This window comes from Urocitellus parryii, chromosome 5, assembly GCF_045843805.1.
Source record: "Urocitellus parryii isolate mUroPar1 chromosome 5, mUroPar1.hap1, whole genome shotgun sequence".
NCBI lineage: Eukaryota > Metazoa > Chordata > Mammalia > Rodentia > Sciuridae > Urocitellus > Urocitellus parryii.
The window spans coordinates 176,811,506-176,828,891 of record NC_135535.1 but is presented as its reverse complement, the minus strand read 5'-3'; the positions used below and the strand labels follow the sequence as shown (position 1 = coordinate 176,828,891).

Genomic DNA, 17,386 nt, shown 5'->3' with positions numbered 1-17,386 from the left:
AAATACAAGCCTTCAGTAAGTGTTAGCTATTTTTTTTAATCTAAGTTTTTTTTTTTTCCTAGTACAATGCTGAAGTGACTTAATTTAAAATATGAATGGACTGGAGGGCGAGACTTGACCCTGCATGTCAGAGATTTCAGCCAAGGATACACATAAAGCTTCCTAAGTTCTATGCTTATCAAATTCGGTGCTTTGTATGTTTGACAGTCCTTTCATCTATAGTGCAAGAGGCAGGAACAGCAAGACCCAGACACAGTAGAATCTGATGCAGGGCTAGCTATTGCCATTTAAAAGTCAGCCCACACCTTAGAAGGAAGAGAAAGCTGATTATCTGTTGGGAGGACCAGAGACTCTCCTCCTTCTATAGCAAAAAGTAAATTCTAATCCTAGCCTAGCCAAGAGGCGCACTCACTGTAGGAACCAATTATAAACACACTGCAATTAGCCCAGAAACTCATGTGTTTTCAGACATCTAATGAAAGAAAAGGGATAAAAAGGAATGATTCTGGAATTAATGGGACAGTTGGTTAGATCTTTGAGGGGAAAAAAATTTTTTTGGTTCCTCATTTGATACTGTGGAGCCAAATAAATTCTAAGTAGATTAACCATCAAGTGGAAAGTGGGGAGGAGGAAGGAAAAGAGTCTTAAAGGAAGGGTTTTTGTTCTATTTGGTTTTTGTTTTTGTTGTCTGTTTATTTTCTAATGCAGGCAGGTGTTGATTTGTTCTCTGAATGAAGAAAGCCTTTAACCTTAAGAGAAATGGAAGCAATCATAGAGGGGACATCGTCACACTTGGCAACACAAAAATTTTCAGTTTTTCTAGATTGAAAGTGGAAGCACAATTTTTAATAAATGTGAAATCTTTTGCAATAACTTGGGGGGAGAAGCTCATCTCCTCCAACAAAAAGAGTTCAAATAAAACTCTAAGAAAAGGACTAACACGTGAAAGTCAAAATGCTAAAGGAGAAAAAGAAATAGCAAGAGTTAGCATACAACATAATTCAACCTTAGTTATAATAAAAGACATGGAATACAAAACAAATATAATGCTTCCCCACAATTAAGAAAATTAGGAAAAGAGTATTCCCCAAATAACCGAAATGAGGCAGCTGGTGGGGCCAGAGGCTGGACAGAACACAGAAACCCACTTCCTGAAATGATAGAACTTTCTCCAGAAATCATTTCACAGTATTTATCAAATATTCATCCCTTTTGGATTAATGAACCATTTTCTATTAGTGCACTCTAGAAGAAATTGGACTGAAATGGAGGCAATTGTGCTAATGTTCTTTAAGAAATTGTAACTACAAACCAGTGCAGGGGCTGGGAGTATAGCTCAATGATAGAGTGCTTGCCCAGGGTGGGCAAAACCTTGGATGGATCTCTGGTTACACACACATACACACACACAAAAAAAAAAAACTCAACAAAGGAATTATGGTATTGGTACGTGAGAACATTATGCAACTACTAAAATCACATTTAGAAAAGAATATATTTACATAAAATATTAGCATTTTTAAGACAAGAAATAAAATTGCATGTTCAGTATGATCTCGATGATAAAATATAGAGTGAATGGGCAATATCTCTCTGGATAAAAAGTACACATACCTCAATTCCACTTCTAAGATTTTGTCCTAAATATGCCAGAGCAGACATGAAACATGTACAAGATATTTATTGTAACATTGTTTGTAGTAGCATCAAAATGGACAACAAATGTGTTAGAATTCAGACATGAAATGACCTAAAAACACAACCAGCCAAGAGTGGTGGGGGGAACATCTCATTCTATATTAATACTATATCTATATTGATATGCAGTGATCTTCAAGATCTATTGCTCAATGAAAAAAGCAAGATGTAGGGGGAAAAAGTATAGTCCATAATCATTTGCATTGAGGAGAAGGAGCTAGTTACAAGTGTGCTCACCTAAACACACACACACACACACACACACACACACACACACATATATATATATAAATGTATTTTTATATATATGTATGTGTATATATACATTTTATTTATTTATTTATTTATTTATTTATTTATTTATTTATTTATTTATTGGTACCAAAGATTTAATCCAAGGGAGCTTAACCACTGAGCTACATCTCTGGATCTTTTTGCATTTTATTTAGAGACAGGGTCTCACTAAGTTGCTTAGGGCCTCGCTAAGTTGCTGAGGCTGGCTGAGAACTCGAGAACCTCCTGCCTCAGCCTCCCAAGCCTCTAGAGTTACAGGTGTGCACCACCACACCTGGCTAGTTATTTGTTTCTTGACAATTTGATGTATGCCTGGTCTTTTTGCTCCCTTGCATTTGTCTGTACTAAGGATTCTCAGAATAACACATGGATCATGCCTTTTGAAAATAAGCATAGGCACTGGGAAATGATGTTGGCCAAATAATATTGTTACATCATGTGCATGTGCAAATATGTAACAATGAATCCCACTATTATGTATGATTATAATGCACCAATAAAAATATGGGAAAAAGAAGTGTATGGTCAGAAAATATAAACAGCATTATTTGTAAATTCTATGATACAGTTCTCACACTTAGATCTAGTATTCAAAGTAGCATAAGAGAACTCGGGGTGTGGTTCTGTAATAGAGCACTTACCTAGCATGCTCAAGATCCTGGATTTGGTCCCCCACACTGTCCACAGGAGAAGAAAAACAGCATGAAAATTCATAAAATGGGGCCTGTTATTGTAGCTAAGTGGTAGTGTGCTTGCCAGGCACGTGTGAGGCCCTGGGTTTGATTCTCAGGGCTGCATATAAATAAATAAAATAAAAGTCCATCGACAGCTAAAAAAATGTTTTTTAATTCATACAATGGATTACTATACAGCAGTAAACATGAACAAACAGCACAAATGAATTTTACCAACAAAAGAAATTAAAAAGTGGAAGATAAAAGGGAAAACACTGTCATTGTATTAAAGTTCAAAAATTAATCCACACCATTTAGAATCAGGATAATGGTGTCCTTGAGGTGGTATATAGGGATACTGACAGAAAGGGCCTTCTAGGTGTCTGGTAATGTTCTATTTTATTATAGATTCCCAATTACATGGTATATTTGTTTTATGGCTACTTACCTATCATGTCTGATTTTCTTGGTATGTTTGACTTTAATAAAAAGTTTCTTTCAAAATAAAATCAGGGGCTGGGGTAGGGGCTCAGTGGTAGAGTGCTTGCCTAGCATGTATGAGGCACTAGGTTTGATTCTCAGCATCGCATAAAAATAAATAAATAAAATAAACGTATTGTGTCCACTTATAACTAAAAAAATAATAAATAAATAAAATCAACATGCCCATCTTTTTAAAATAATTTTATTTGTTAAAAAATCTATATTTTGTAAACGTGGTGCTTTAATATTTTTAAGTAAACCACTGTGCAAATGTAAATATATTTTAGTGCCCCAGGTTCAGACAGGATGGATAATACTGAATAATATGTACCAGTAATTGCATGCTTAAATTCTCTGGTCACCATTAGCATTGTGTATTTCTTAATGCCTGAAATAATATCTAAACAAGGGGCAGCTGCTTCAAGCAAAATGGCATTTAGGTGATTTTAAAGACTTTAATGAGATCAGGTAATTGCTTGGTGAAGCTAAAAATTTTACCTTCAATTAACTAATCAACAGCACCATACATCATCATAACTATATCACTCCCTTCCACCATCAAGTCAACATTGGGGAGGCAGGTGTCTAAGAAACCACTTCCTCTAGATGTCTGAACCTGCACTCAGGGGTCATATTTTAAACGTTTATTGAATTAGTCCGGTCTAATTTACAATTAATGGAAAGTCTGTTGTAATGCACATTCCATAAGCAGCTAAGGAAAGCTAAAACTTTGAATCAGTATATGGAGCAAACACACTATGTTCTCTGCAATTTATGAAATATTTTCAGAAATCATTTAAAACATCTGGGTTTCCTGTTGCCACTTGTTAAATTAATGATAATGATAAAAATAATAGTACTAACAGGCTATTTCAAATGGTGTCATTTTTCAGTCAATTGGTATATGGTAAATAAAACTCTTGACTGAAATTGAGAAGTGCAAATTGGACATTGAAAGACATTGCCAAGTCTAAAGGGAAAGATGGCCAATATAAACCACAAAAACACTTCCTCTTGAATGCACGTCGTCGGTAAAACAAAAAGGGGGGCGGGAGAACATCTTTTAGTGCTTGTTTAGGCTTAAACAGACCTACGCCTGTCTTCTCCCACAGTGACCCAAACCTGGTACAGACTCTATGGTATTTGTAGCCACTACTTACTGTGATTTATGCTGTGCTCCTGGAACCACTTAGGGAAGCCCTGTTTCCTTGTGGCCAAGGAATGGGACATACAATGAGGGTGCAGGGCTCAGGGAGGGAGGAAAGTGTCTCTCCTCTCTTTGGGGGAGGACAAACAGCTTTCAATTTCATTCTAGTGTAATATTTTTTAAAAGCTTACTGTAATGCTAGATACTGGTCACATAACAGTAAGCCACTATGCTACTGTGTTTAGAGTCCTTTGAGGAACATGTATCAATGGGTCAGACCAAATAATAGGATACTGAACAGTTTATACAGGGCAAACATCAAATTAATGGACCAAAAGGCAGACATTTTTTAGTGCTTTGAGAATTATAAAGTGTATTTTATTATGCTCATTTCCAGCAGAAAACAAGAGGAAAATGGTGACCCAAATGGGTTAGTTTCCCAGTATATAATAGAATAAAGGGCAACATCCACAAAAGCTGCTATCACTTATTTTGTACTGCAATGCCTTCTGGATTTAATGCTAGACTTGAGTTAAGATTAAATAAAATTTAAAAAAAAAAAACCTCAACTCTCACCAGGTACAATGGTGCACACCTGCAATTCTAGCAGCTCAGGAGGCTGAGGCAGGAAGATCGAAATTCCAAGTCAGCCTCAGCAACTTAGCGAGAGACTCTGTCTCAAAATTAAAAAAATGGAAAAGGCTGCATTTTATTTAGAGACGGGGTCCCAATGAGTTGCTTAGTACCTTTCTTTTGCTGAGGCTGGCTTTGAACTCACGATCCTCCTGCCTCAGCTTCCCCAGCTGCTAGGATTACAGGTGAGCATCACAGCACTTAGCTCCATTTTCTATTCTTTTTTTTTTTTTTAGTTGTCAATGGACCTTTGTTTTAATCAATTATTTATATGTGGGGCTGAGAATCAAACCCAGTGCTTCACACATTCGAGGCAAGCGCTCTACCACTGAGCCACAACCCCAGCCCCCATTTTCTATTTTTTTTAAATTTTTTTTAGATGTTGATGGATCTTTATTTTATTCATTTATTTAAATGTGGCGATGAGAACCAAACCCAGAGCCTCATACATGCTAGGATTGAGCCACAACTCCAGCCCCCATTTTCTTCATGGGGAAATAAGCTGAATGAGGAAAAGGAATCATAAGAGGGAGGTGGAATATAGGGGAAAGGAAATGAATAAAAAGAAAAATAGAGAGAAAAGATGGAATGGCATAATTCAACTATCAAAGGAAAAATAAAAACAAGGTGAGACAAACTCAATAGGCATCTCTCTTCTTGCAGGTATTTATGAATATGGGGAGGAAACCCTTTACCCTGAACTCTTTTCTGTGTTCATCTGAGATGTGTCTTCAGAGAGTAATGAGATTTGAGAGGCAGGGGATGGGTCTGCTAAATTCCAGAGACTGGCCTCCAACTCAAGATCTTGTCTCAGCCTCCTGAGTACTTGACATTACAGTGGGGCACCACCATGCCCAACTGGAGATTTTTTAATATTTAAGATTTTTCAATAATATCAACCTCCCTTTCAAATTAAAAAGTATTCTAATTAATGGTTAGAAAATATGCATTCAACAACAACGACAAAAATTAAATGGGAAGCAGCCCCGCTGGCTTTCATGTGGAAAATCGCCTGAAGTTGGCAATGACTTTTCTTTTTTTCTTTCATCATCTTGGTCTTTTTTAAACCGCTACACAGGAAAGTGTTCGTTCGCCTCGAAAACCTCATGGGCGACCGCCTGCCGGATGCTCCAAAGTCAAGATCCTCCACAGACAGGAAATGCCTTTGCCAGCTCCAAGGTCTCCTTCCCTCTCCATTGTCTGCAGAGATCTGTGTACATCCGACTTCTGAAGAGGTTTCCCGCCTGTAACTGTGAATCAAAGAGCTGTCTCAAAAGAAGGGAATCACTGCGGCTTTCTAGCTTTGGGGCTAACACTTGGCGCCTGCTGGGTGCCAGGTATTGATGCCTACTCTCAGGTGTGCTGCCCACAACTCCAGGAACTGAGGGTTGGAAGCTGAGAATTGTTTGCCAAGGGTGCTCCACACCTGCCCCACCCACACCAGCAAGGGGCTTGCAGGGGACCCCATCTGTTTTTCTTCCATCCCAGCTCTTATCCAGGAAAATATCTGTGGAGAGGAATTTCCTACAATCATATTGAAAGGGTAGCTGGTGTTCTAAGATCTTGGAGCCCAGATACTTGGGTAAGTAGGAGGACTCTGCAAAGTGCTTCTCAATGCAACTTAACAACAGAACCAAAAAAGTATCAAAGGACAAAATTAGATGAGATGCTTTTCAGAATGCATCTGGAATTTCATAAAACCCAAAGGGATGAAAGGTAAAAATGTAAGTAGAATATGTTATTATTTTGACCACAAGATACCAAACTCCTAACCATTTTCAAGCATCTGGGTGATTATTTACTTTTCTATATTCTGTCCCATGTTATCCAGAGTCACATGAATATGACCTCCAATCACAGATTTAAAGAACTATTAATTAGTAGATTTTAAAGAGAAATTAAAAGGGTGAGCTGTTGAGTTCATGTTCTCTTCCACAAGGAAGTATAACTAGAAGGGGAAGCTTGGATCTGCCCCCAGCAACATGCATTTCTCGAAAAGTCCAAATATTCATGTTTTCTTGAATCCCTGTCCTGTTCCCACTAAGATGAATATTCACAGTAATAAGCCCACAAACAAAAAGCATGTCAGAAATATTGAAAGAGAATAGGTACTTTCACTATCAGAGATGGTTTCCTCTTTTCCCACAAGATGTCTTATCAGCTTTCACCCGAGAAAACCATAAAGAGCAAGAAAAAGAAACCTTATGCAATAGTTCTCTAAATAAAATACTACACAACAGGCTAGTCATCCCTAAAAGTGATGTTGTTTAAAGAGTCAAAGTACATCATCCAACAAAATCAATATCCTATTAAGTTAGAAAGTTTTCTGAATATCAAAGACCAACAAACTGAATAACTGAAAGTATGAGTACATGACCCAGGGGATTAATCACACACTGTCATGATGAAATTAGGGCAATTCTTCCAATCATTAACGTTTTGCTTACAAAAATGTGCTTTTCTATTTGACTTTCTGCTAAATGATAACCGTTTTCAAGTTGAATCTCCTGATAAAAAGAGTTGAAAACAAGACAGGAGTTGTGCTGTAAAGGTCATACATGCCGCTTCAACATGAAATAGCCAAAAGACAAACAAATGAAAAATGCCTGGATTGTAGGAAGAATTTGTAAATATTCATTGGCAGTCTGCAGTGGGGCACTATAGAAGAGTTAGAGCCAACCTGTGTCCTTGGGAGTACTGAACCTCCTCCACTTAACATGCTCTTGATTCTGAAGGACATGTTTAGATTCAGATGAGCAATTTGAAGGGAGCTGGGGTTAGCTTTAAACCTGGTTTCAGGGAAGTGTCTACTTTAAAACAAGAATTCTCAAGTTTTCTAGTGTCAATCAATACATAAGCTGGTATTTCTCTACTTAATAGTTATGATACAGTTACTCCTAAGAATAAACATTAACTAGAGGTTATCTCTGGTAGCAAAACACACAAATTACAGCATTACTTTAACTCAATATCGGATCCACAAGCCTCCTATTCTCCAAAAATCTGATACAGACAGTTGCTTTTTCAGACAAGACTGATTGTGACCTTTGAAACCTTGATGTAACCTGTTAGGCAGAGTCAGGAGCTTGGAGCCTGCAGCCCATGGGAAGGAACACTCTCCCACTGGCTGGCTACTTTCGGCTCCAACACTGAGTAGGGGGAATAATAAAGAGCATAAACTGAATTGGGGATTGGGAAGCAAGAAAAGGTCACGTAAATCAAGTAGGCCATCTTTGTTTTACCGATGAGAGAACTCAGGCCAAAGACTAAAACTGCAACTCAACCTCTTCAAACATCCAGGCCTATCCACACCTCTCCAACTTAAGGACCAGGGTTCATTTTCTCAGAAATCTAGTTCACCTGCAATTCCAGGGTCCTACCTGGAATCTAAGAACACAGGATGTGACAACCACTAAGAGCAGTGACTTTTTCAGTCTTCACCTGAGTGTCGCTGTCTGGAGAGCCACAGCCCTGTCAGCCAGGTCAGGGATAGGGTCATTCTGTCACAGGCCCTCACCACAAAAACTAGAGGACTCTACAGAGGCCAAGGCTAGAGGTAGAGGTTTCGGGCTCTCCCTCTAGAGGTCTCTCAAGGTTTTCCCGGAATGTCAGAGACCCAGTGGCTCAACTAGGCAGGTAGATGGATGAGGGCTAGCAACCAGGACTGTCAGAAGTCTCAACCCACAGCCACCTTCACCTCAGCAATATCATTCTCCCCCATCTCACAACAACCCATCCAGAACCCTGAACCCTCCTCTACTCAGCCATCAAGTCTCACTCCCACCCACTTCCCTCTGTTCCCTCCCTCTCAGACCCTCATCTCCCAGGTTAGAGTAGCTTTGAGGGAAGCAGGCGAGGCTGGGAGTGGAGAAGTACTGGTCTCACCTGCTTCTTCATGGTAGGAGCACCCTAGAACAGTGGCTTTCAGAGTGTGTGCTCTGGGTCAGTAGCTTCGGCATCATCACCTGGACATTTGTAGGTATGCAATTCCCGCTCCCACCCTACACCTACCAAACTGTAGGGAGTGTGTGACCACCTGCTGTTCCTCCCCCCGGGGGTCCCCCATCCCCCCCCATCCCCCCCCCCCCCCCCCCCCCGCCTCGCCACGCCGAGCCGGCTCCAGAGCCTGGGCCACTCAGGGATGACGCAGTGTTGACTCACACCGGTCAAGGACAGCGGCCGGGGCCAGCCCGGCAGCGGAAGCTAATCGATGGGGCGCAGGCGGTCCCGCGCTCTGCGGAGAGCCACCTCGGTCCGGGCTCCTCCCGCCACCCGCAGCTCGCGGGTCCACGAATAGGAGCTGCCCCCTGCCCCCGAGACTGACACGTCCCCAGGTCCCCAGCAAACACCTTAAGAAAGGCTCAACCTCGTGTCCCAGGCGACCCCCGCTGGCCCACTCCCAGAGCGCTAGGAGCTGGAGCCCCAGCAAGCTCAGCGCCCAGCACCGCTCCGGCACCCGGGGCGCTTTAAGGGAAGGTGTGGGTTTGGTTTTGTTTTTAAACCAAAGAAGGAGACGTCCGACAGGGTCAGTCGTCCCATGGACGGGTTTATTTTATAAACAAGTAATTCATTAAAAAACAAAACAACATTTTGGTCATTTTTTTTACAGTGACAATTCTATATACACACTTTATAGACATTGTTTGATATAAAACACAATATCTACAATCTACTTACACTTAACCTGCGAGTTCTAGTTTATCTGTGATTAATCACCAGCGAGTCAGTTTCTCTGCCTGTAGGACGGTACTATATCCCCTTAACCCTTTGGTCAAATGGATACTAAATGACAGTGCAAAACAACCATTTAGGTCTAGTCTTATCAATTCTTGCTTTTGAAACAAAAGGAACACACATCCCAAGACAAGAGATGGCTTTGGATTTAAGGCAGCAGTGCAAGAATGTCATAGAAAAGTAAAGAATGTCTCTCTTTATAGTATTCCAAGGCTGCCAGAAAGATGGGTCCCCTTTCCAAGGCGTACCTATGAATTTGGGGTATTTCTTTGCTTTCTCAAGTAGGATGTAGACACAGATTATGAAAAGTCTCTCAAGAAAAAAAAAACTATTAAAACCATTAAAGTTATAACTTAAAAATTTAACAAAAGTTCAAAATTATTTTTTATAAATAGAAAATATCAATTTACTTTTTTAAAAAATGGGGGTGAATTTAGTCACTTTATCCAAAAACCTAAAATCAGTACATATGCCATTGGTTAAGTCAAAATTAAGGTTTCAATGTAGGTTTGTTAATTAGCCAGTGCACCAAATATTTTAGGTTTCCAGAACACCAGAAAATTGATTTCCCTTTTTCATATTGCTTTCTAGTTCTTCTGTGTTTTCTGTAGCAAAATGTTATTTCCCATCCAATTTTCTGAACATGCTAATGCCAGTGATCATCATCCAGTGTTAAAATAGCCTTTATCTCCCTCGATGTCCACTTCCTGATCAGAATCCTCAGAAATCTCTGAATCAAGGTCTTCCTGGGAGGCAGGGGAGGGTGAACAATGAGAACTATCCAAAGAAGCACCTTTATTCTGTTCACTGGATAAGTCTTGCCTCTGCTCACAGGGATTGTCCAAACTTTCCAGTTCATCCTTTTTATTGCTTTGAGGGTTCTCCTAAATGAAGGGAATGAAAATGGAGATTGGTATGATCTTGAAATATGAAGAGGCATAAATCAAAATGACTTTTCATCCAGCACCATCCTTTCAATATTTTATTTATCAAATGTCTTCAGCTATAGGGGCTGGGGTGGTGGCGCAGTGGTAGAGTGCTCACCTAGCATGCATGAGGCACCGGGTTTGATCCTCAGCACCACATAAAAACACACTAATGTATCCACCTAAAACTAAAGATACATAAATAAATAAATATTTTTTAAAATGTTTTAAAAATACTTCAGCTGTAATCTTTTTACTTAGAAAATACATACTTGGGGGGCTGGTGTTATAGTTCAGCGGTAGAGCACTTGCCTCGTGCATGTGAGGCACTGGGTTAGATTCTCAGCACCACATAAAAATAAATAAAATATTTTAAATAAAGATATTGTGGCCATCTTAAAAAATTTCTTTAAAAAAAAGAAAATACATACTTGGGATTCCTTATTTGAAGGAGAAGCTTGTCACTTCAGAGAAAGATATAGTCTTATAAGACTATCAGTCACAAATATAAGGTATTATAGCAGTGAAACACTTAAAACCAGCCCTGACCCATGTTCTCAAGAGTCTTAAAAGCTTAGGGGGAAACCTTAGATCACTATATTATCCTAATTTTTTAAATACTTCAAACTTGGGCTAGCACTCTGTGGTAGAGTTCTTGGTAGCACTTGTGAAACCCTAGGTTTGAGCCTCAGCACGGCATAAAAATAAATAACATACAGGTATTGTATCATCTCCAACTCAAAAAGAAAAAAAGGATTTAAATACTTGAAGTTCTCTAGACATTTTAAGAATAAGAATGTTAAAAGCTAGGGGTATATCATGTGTAAATCCCTGAGTTCCATAACACACACACATACACACAAACACACACACACACACACACACACACAGTGAAGTAATTAATGATGAATTAAGAAAAAATTAAATTATTAACTATTAGACTGAATTCCTTTTCAATCATTTTCTGGAGTAAATTCATGAACATCTACACACATAAATCATGGATGGCAAAGAAAAAATGCAGAATTTGAAGAATGCTGCCAACTAATAAGAGAAACAATTAACTACAATTTGCTTAAAATCTGAGGCGAATGTCTGAAAAAATCTTCCCATATTACATCGAAAATAGAAGTCCCTGGCAAGTCAGGTGTGACAGTGTGCACCTGTAATCCCAGCAGCGTAAGGATCACAAGTTCAAAGCCAGCCTGAACAGTTTAGTGAGGTCCTAAGCAACTTCGTGAGACCCTATCTCAAAATAAAAAATAAAAAGGGATGGGGATGTGGCTCAGCAGTAGAGCACCTCTGGCTTCAATCCCTAGAAATGAAAAGGAAGAATGCCTCTAGGTACACTATAGCCAAGTCTTTGAATAAAAACTAAACATATCAGTGAATTTTTAATTCTGAGTTTGTCTAAAATGGATATAAATATTACACAGGGACATTATGATATACTAAGTGTTTTGAAAACATATACTAAGTTTTTTTAGTAATATATTCACCAAATTTGCAATTACATAACAAGGTCAGCAACTGAGAGGAAATCTGTGAATCTTTTAAATCATGTTAGAATAATGAAATTACAGGAATTTTATTTTCTGTTTCAGAATAGCCTTTGGGATATCATCTTGTTTTAATAAAAAAGAAATAATTAATAAATTTTAAAATACACATTAAATTTTCCCACTCACATTGTTTCAATGTATTGTATTTATTATTTAAAAGCATATATACATTGGCAAATAAACAACTCATCAATTGTCAGACAACTTTGAAACATCAGGAATAGGACATTAAAAAAAAACCCTTCAGCTTTAAGTCAATAGAGCTTCTTTAAAAACTGAATTAGCCTTTACTTGGATGTTTTCTTGTATGTTTAATATTCATTTTAAGAGCTAGCCTTAGCAGAAAAATAATTTTAAACTCTTTGATATTTAATTATTCTAAAAAACAGTGCAAACAAGACTTAAAAGTGTTTGTTTCCTTCTATTTACCCTTGAGTTCTGCCTGGTTTTATTATGGCTGTGTAAATAAAAGAAACAATTTTCTCCCAAAGATAACTGCTTAAGTCATTTACTGTCAATTACTTTATCTTTCCTGCGTTAATTAGATAAACAACATATGGGGGTTTATAAAACAATTAGCTGGGAGTTTTACTAGCCAGTGTGTGAAAACCTAAGCATAATTGATATAGGACCTGCATTAGGTGCTTTTAGCATTACTGCCACCTGAGCAACTCATCCTGAATTTCAGCAGGACTATTTGTCTTTTTAATCAAGGTGAAGAGGTTAAATAGTCTCTCAAATGACTTTTGCATACAACCCATAACAGGCCTCGCATTGAGATAACATGATACAAATATTTATTTCCATAGAAACGGAATCATGTCGATACCTGCTTTAGTCTTCTCCATTTAGCTCGTCGATTCTGAAACCAGGTTTTGACCTACAAGAGAAGAAAGAAATAAAGAGGGGGACACAAAATAAAGAGGGGACACACACACACACACCCACACAAAAAAAAAAAAACCACCAAACTTGCAAAGAGCCCGGAATCCCGAGAGACCCAGGGAGGACAGGGGCGATGGGTGCAGATCCGCCCTCCTGGGGTGAAACCGAATCGGACCTTGCCGACCTTGCCGGAGCGCACAGTGGCTTCAGCCTGTCCACTGCTCTCTTCAGCCTTGATGACCCCAGCCCCAGCAGCCTGCCGCGGGAGGAGACCCAAGTAGCCTACCTGTCTCTCGCTGAGCTGCAGCATCTTGGCCAGACGCTTCCGCTCGGGCGGGGAGAGGTATTTCTGGGTCTCGAACTTCTTCTCCAGCTCGATGGTCTGGTCGTTGGAGAACCTCACCTGGCCGCCTTTCCTTTTATGCAGAGGCCTCTGTAAGAAGGGACTCCAGAGCAAGGGTTTGCCTGCGAGCAAGAAGAGCGGCAGTTAGCGAAGGCTCCGGAGCGGCCTAACCAAACTCCAGATCTGCCTGGCCCAAGGGGTGACAAGGTGAGGAATGAGAAGCCAGGAGACCACGCAACAAGACGCGTGTAACGGGAGCCCAACACGCTCCCACTAATCTCCCCCAACACACAGACACACAGAGCTACAGATGACACATAGCAATCATAACACCTATGTCTAGGATACAAACACAAATGTTTTAATCTCCAAAAGAATGCCCAGTACAAGCTGCGCTTAGAACACCACGACGCGCTTTCACCTGTCGCTCTTGAATTTATGCACAACTTTTTTATACCCGTAAGTCCTCTCCCATAGTGAACCGCACTTTCCAATTATCCGAATATGTGCGTTTTGGAGAGGAGCGGGGTTGGGACACGATCCAAGGTAATGCTGCGCGAGAACAGCTCAGGCTCAGGCCCAGGCCCGCGCCGAGTTCGACCCACACGTGGATCCTCCAATCCTGGCCCCAGGGGGCCGTGGCCTCCTCTGATTTCACACCCGACCCGCGGGGGCGGCCAGTTAGAGCCACGCCGTGGGCTATGGCAACATTTCCGTCAATGTGTTTCCTGTTGGTCTATCTCAAAAAACCCTTTGCTTCCTCCTGCGCGGTCCCAACAGTAACCCAAGGAAACCCAGGGCGCGCTTTGTTAAAACGTTCGCCCCCAGACCGGCCCTTCTGAGGGTCTGTCTCCCTCTGGGCCTAGCAGAAGAGCAGAGCTACACCGGGGCCCATGGCACCAAATCCTGGAGGCTGGAATTTTGAAAATACAAATATAATAGCCTAAAAAAAAAAAAAGGCTGTAAAACACATATCCCAAAATTCTGACGGTGAAAAGGAAAAGTGGAGGACTGAGCTAAAGATCGCGCTTAATAACACTGACATTCAAAGGTTAATTGTCAGGGCTGGAGTTGTGGCTCAGTGGTAGAGCACTTGCCTGGCATGGGTAAGGCCCTGGGTTGGATCCTCAGCACCTCGTATGAATAAATAAATGTTATAAAAGATCCACTTACAACTAAAATATATATTTTTTTAAATGTTAATTGTCTCTGGGGTCCCTACTGAATCTGCCAATAACAGTTGATTTAAAACCTTGGTGGCCCCAGGCAAGGCGCCTTATTTACCCTAGGGCTTTAGACCCCAGAGGCGCCAAGGGCCACCGGAACCCAGTCACTTATTTCTCAGGCACCCCACCCCCTGCACTGAGGGGACAAGTCCCACAAATTCTATGTGCCTAGAGTGTCCACACTGCCCTTCCTAACTGGTGCCCCGGGTCTGCATCTTCCTACTCCAAAGACTTGTCTGTCAGTCCGTCCGTCGGTGTGTCTGCAGGCCTGCGCCTAAACGCTTTGAAAGCTGGCATTGTTTTTTCGAGATTTTGCTTGCGTCAGGCTTCAGACTGGTGCAAAACAGCCTCGAAAAAAAAAATAGGAAGCAACTGGTTATTTTAGCTGCCATAAAGTCACATCCCACACAGAGGAAATGAACAATATCAGAAAAACGGATCCCGGCTATCAGAAGTCGAGTGTTTCCTGAATTTGTCTGTATTGAGGATGTCGATAAAATAATCAGCAGCGTGCACTACTCCGGGGGAAGGGTCTGCTTCGTGCAGCCAGGAAAACACTTAACAGCTTCTGAAACCAGATTTACTCCTATCGAGAACTCAAGATTTCCTGTATGAACGGAAAGGGTCAGGCTCTTTCACTACACAAGCTTGTTGAACCAAGTCCAGCCCCGTAACCACCCGGGGCCCAGCAGTTATCCCTGTCCCGCAGAGGCCGGCCCAGGACGCCTCAACACCCTCCTCCCCGTCCCTTTCCTAAAGAGGCACCATCCCGGACTACACGCGCGGCCCGGGGCTATCCTCCTCCGCTAGCCCCGGCGGCAGCGCCCGAAGTCTCAGCCAGGCCCGAGTGCCCCGACGCCTGCAAGGTGCAGGAAAACCAATCTGAGTCACTGTGCGGTCAGCCCCGGCTGCGCGATGCCGGTGCCCGCGCCTCCTGTCCCTGCGCGCGCCCGAGAGCAGCTTTTCAATAGCTTTTGCCACAACTTTCTATTGCCTCTCCCCTCCGCCACCGCCGACTCCCGGGCGCTGCCACCTGCCGGGTGGCGCCTTCCCAGCCGTCGCCCCGACTTGGCCTCACTGTGACCTGGCCGCCTTACCCAGGGGGTCGTGGCGAAGCAAGGCGTGCGTGTAGTCGTTCACTGTCCGCGGGAAGGGGTATAGAGGACCTCCGAAGCCACCGGGGCCGTAGGCGGCGGCCAGCGCAGCGGCGGGGTGGTGCGAGAAGGCAGGATGGATCGGCGTGGGCTCGTACACTGGGGTCCGGTAGGAGGACACGAGGCTGGTGAAGGAGGAGTTGGGGGACGGCAGCGTGGGGGTGGGCGTGGGAGCGGCGGGCCCACGGCCCAGAATGTCCTCGATGTAGAACGGCGTCGGGTGAGCAGGCTGCAGCAGCGGTGTGGGCGCGTACAGCGGCACCCCCACGGCGCCCGCCGCGGCCGGCGGCCCGGGGTGAGGGTACTGCATGGTTCCGCTGCGCTGCGGCCCCTCGGAGAGCTGCCCGCCCGCACTTCGGCGCTACATTTATCCGCGCTCCAAACTCCCGGCGATAGGCTCCGCGGGCCACGGGGTGGGGCCCGCTCACTGGCCCCTTCCTGCCGCCAGGCCCTGCGGCCAATGGCGCGGGGACCTAAGAGCCGCCTCCCGCCCCCATCCCTGGCCCGCCCCCGCCGGCCGAGCTCCCCGCCCCCGGGACTCGCCGGTTCCCTGGCTTCTGGGACCCTGTGCCCAGGTGACCCGCCACCGCCAACGCCACTGAATCTCCGACACCCTTGCCGGGGACCCCCTCCAGGAAAGCCGGGCAGCGTGAGTGCGTCGGAGAGGTGCGAGGAAAGAAGCTGTCAAGAGCCAGGACCCAAGCAGCTGTAGCCCCAGCCAGGAAGCATCTCTAACGAAACTCGGGAGCACTGTCCAGGCCTGCCTCAGGGTGGCAGGAGATGGGCCTAGGCGAGGGGCGCGGAGGATGGTAACAGGGCCGTCCCTTCACGGGCCCGAGAGAAACTTCCCTTGGTCGGCGCGCTCCCTGGAATAACGGTGGTACTGGCTATTGCCTCAGGCGCCTCCCGAGCTCAGAGCTAGATTGTGCCAGCAGTTCCTAGCGCTGCCCCAAAGTAAAAGAGCGGCAGTCCTTAGGTGGTGCAAACGACTAGACTTCAGGTGTTCCGGGCTTCAGGCTGTTGCAGCTAGTTTCATTTGGGGACCCTCCCGGACTCAGACTCTTCCCTAGGATGCTGGCAGAAGCTGCTCTGGACAGGACTCAATAGAAGGCCGGGATCCTGAGGCTCCAGGAGGAGGCTATGCAATCCAAGAAAGCTGACCCGTGTCCTCTGTCCCTGAGCCCTGGCGGTGGCAGCTACTCGCAGCCTGGCTCCTGCTTTTTGCACGTGTTTTCTATTGGAGAGGTGGCGCTGGCCCGCGTGGCCGCGGCCCAGTGCGCCTCTACTCGCCTCGGGGGCAAAGGGGAATTTTCTTGATTGACGCCCTCCTGCGGTGGTCACACCTCTCGGTGAGCTGTTTCTGCTAAGGTTCTCTATTAGTCGTGTATATAGAAAGACTTATCGAGCTTTTTCTGTGTGTCTTTTTCTGTGTATGGGGTTAATTTACATCCTTGAAATATTATTTCTTCAACTGCAGTGGGTCCGAAGTAGGAAGAGTTGACTGGGAGCCGGACATCCTGGATTCGAGTTTCACTTCGTACATTTTGAGCAGTTGTTGTGTGCCAGCAGTGAACAAGACAGATCTAATCCCTGAATTCACGGAGACAGGAAACATTTAACACTAATA

At 43.3% G+C, this 17,386-nt stretch overlaps 1 protein-coding gene across 1 annotated transcript; it reads right to left on the bottom strand.

Annotated features, from left to right (window-relative positions):
* Positions 1-9,487: 9,487 nt before the first annotated feature.
* Hhex (hematopoietically expressed homeobox) lies at positions 9,488-16,114 on the bottom strand. Its single transcript, XM_026397367.2, has 4 exons — positions 15,703-16,114; positions 13,323-13,501; positions 12,981-13,031; positions 9,488-10,547 (listed from the first exon to the last, which is right to left on the bottom strand). Exons 1-4 carry the CDS (start codon positions 16,067-16,069, stop codon positions 10,326-10,328), a joined length of 819 nt encoding a protein of 272 aa, XP_026253152.1. The 5' UTR covers positions 16,070-16,114; the 3' UTR covers positions 9,488-10,325.
* Positions 16,115-17,386: the final 1,272 nt, after the last annotated feature.

What these genes read in the sequence shown, in the direction of transcription:
- Hhex (XM_026397367.2), bottom strand. Translation starts at nt 16,069, where the DNA reads ATGCAGTACCCTCACCCCGGGCCGCCGGCCGCGGCGGGCGCCGTGGGG. An exon ending in GCTTCGCCACGACCCCCTGG is followed by an intron (nt 13,502 to 15,702) that starts GTAAGGCGGCCA and finishes TCTTGCTCGCAG; the next exon opens with GCAAACCCTTGCTCTGGAGT. An exon ending in TGCAGCTCAGCGAGAGACAG is followed by an intron (nt 13,032 to 13,322) that starts GTAGGCTACTTG and finishes CTTCTCTTGTAG; the next exon opens with GTCAAAACCTGGTTTCAGAA.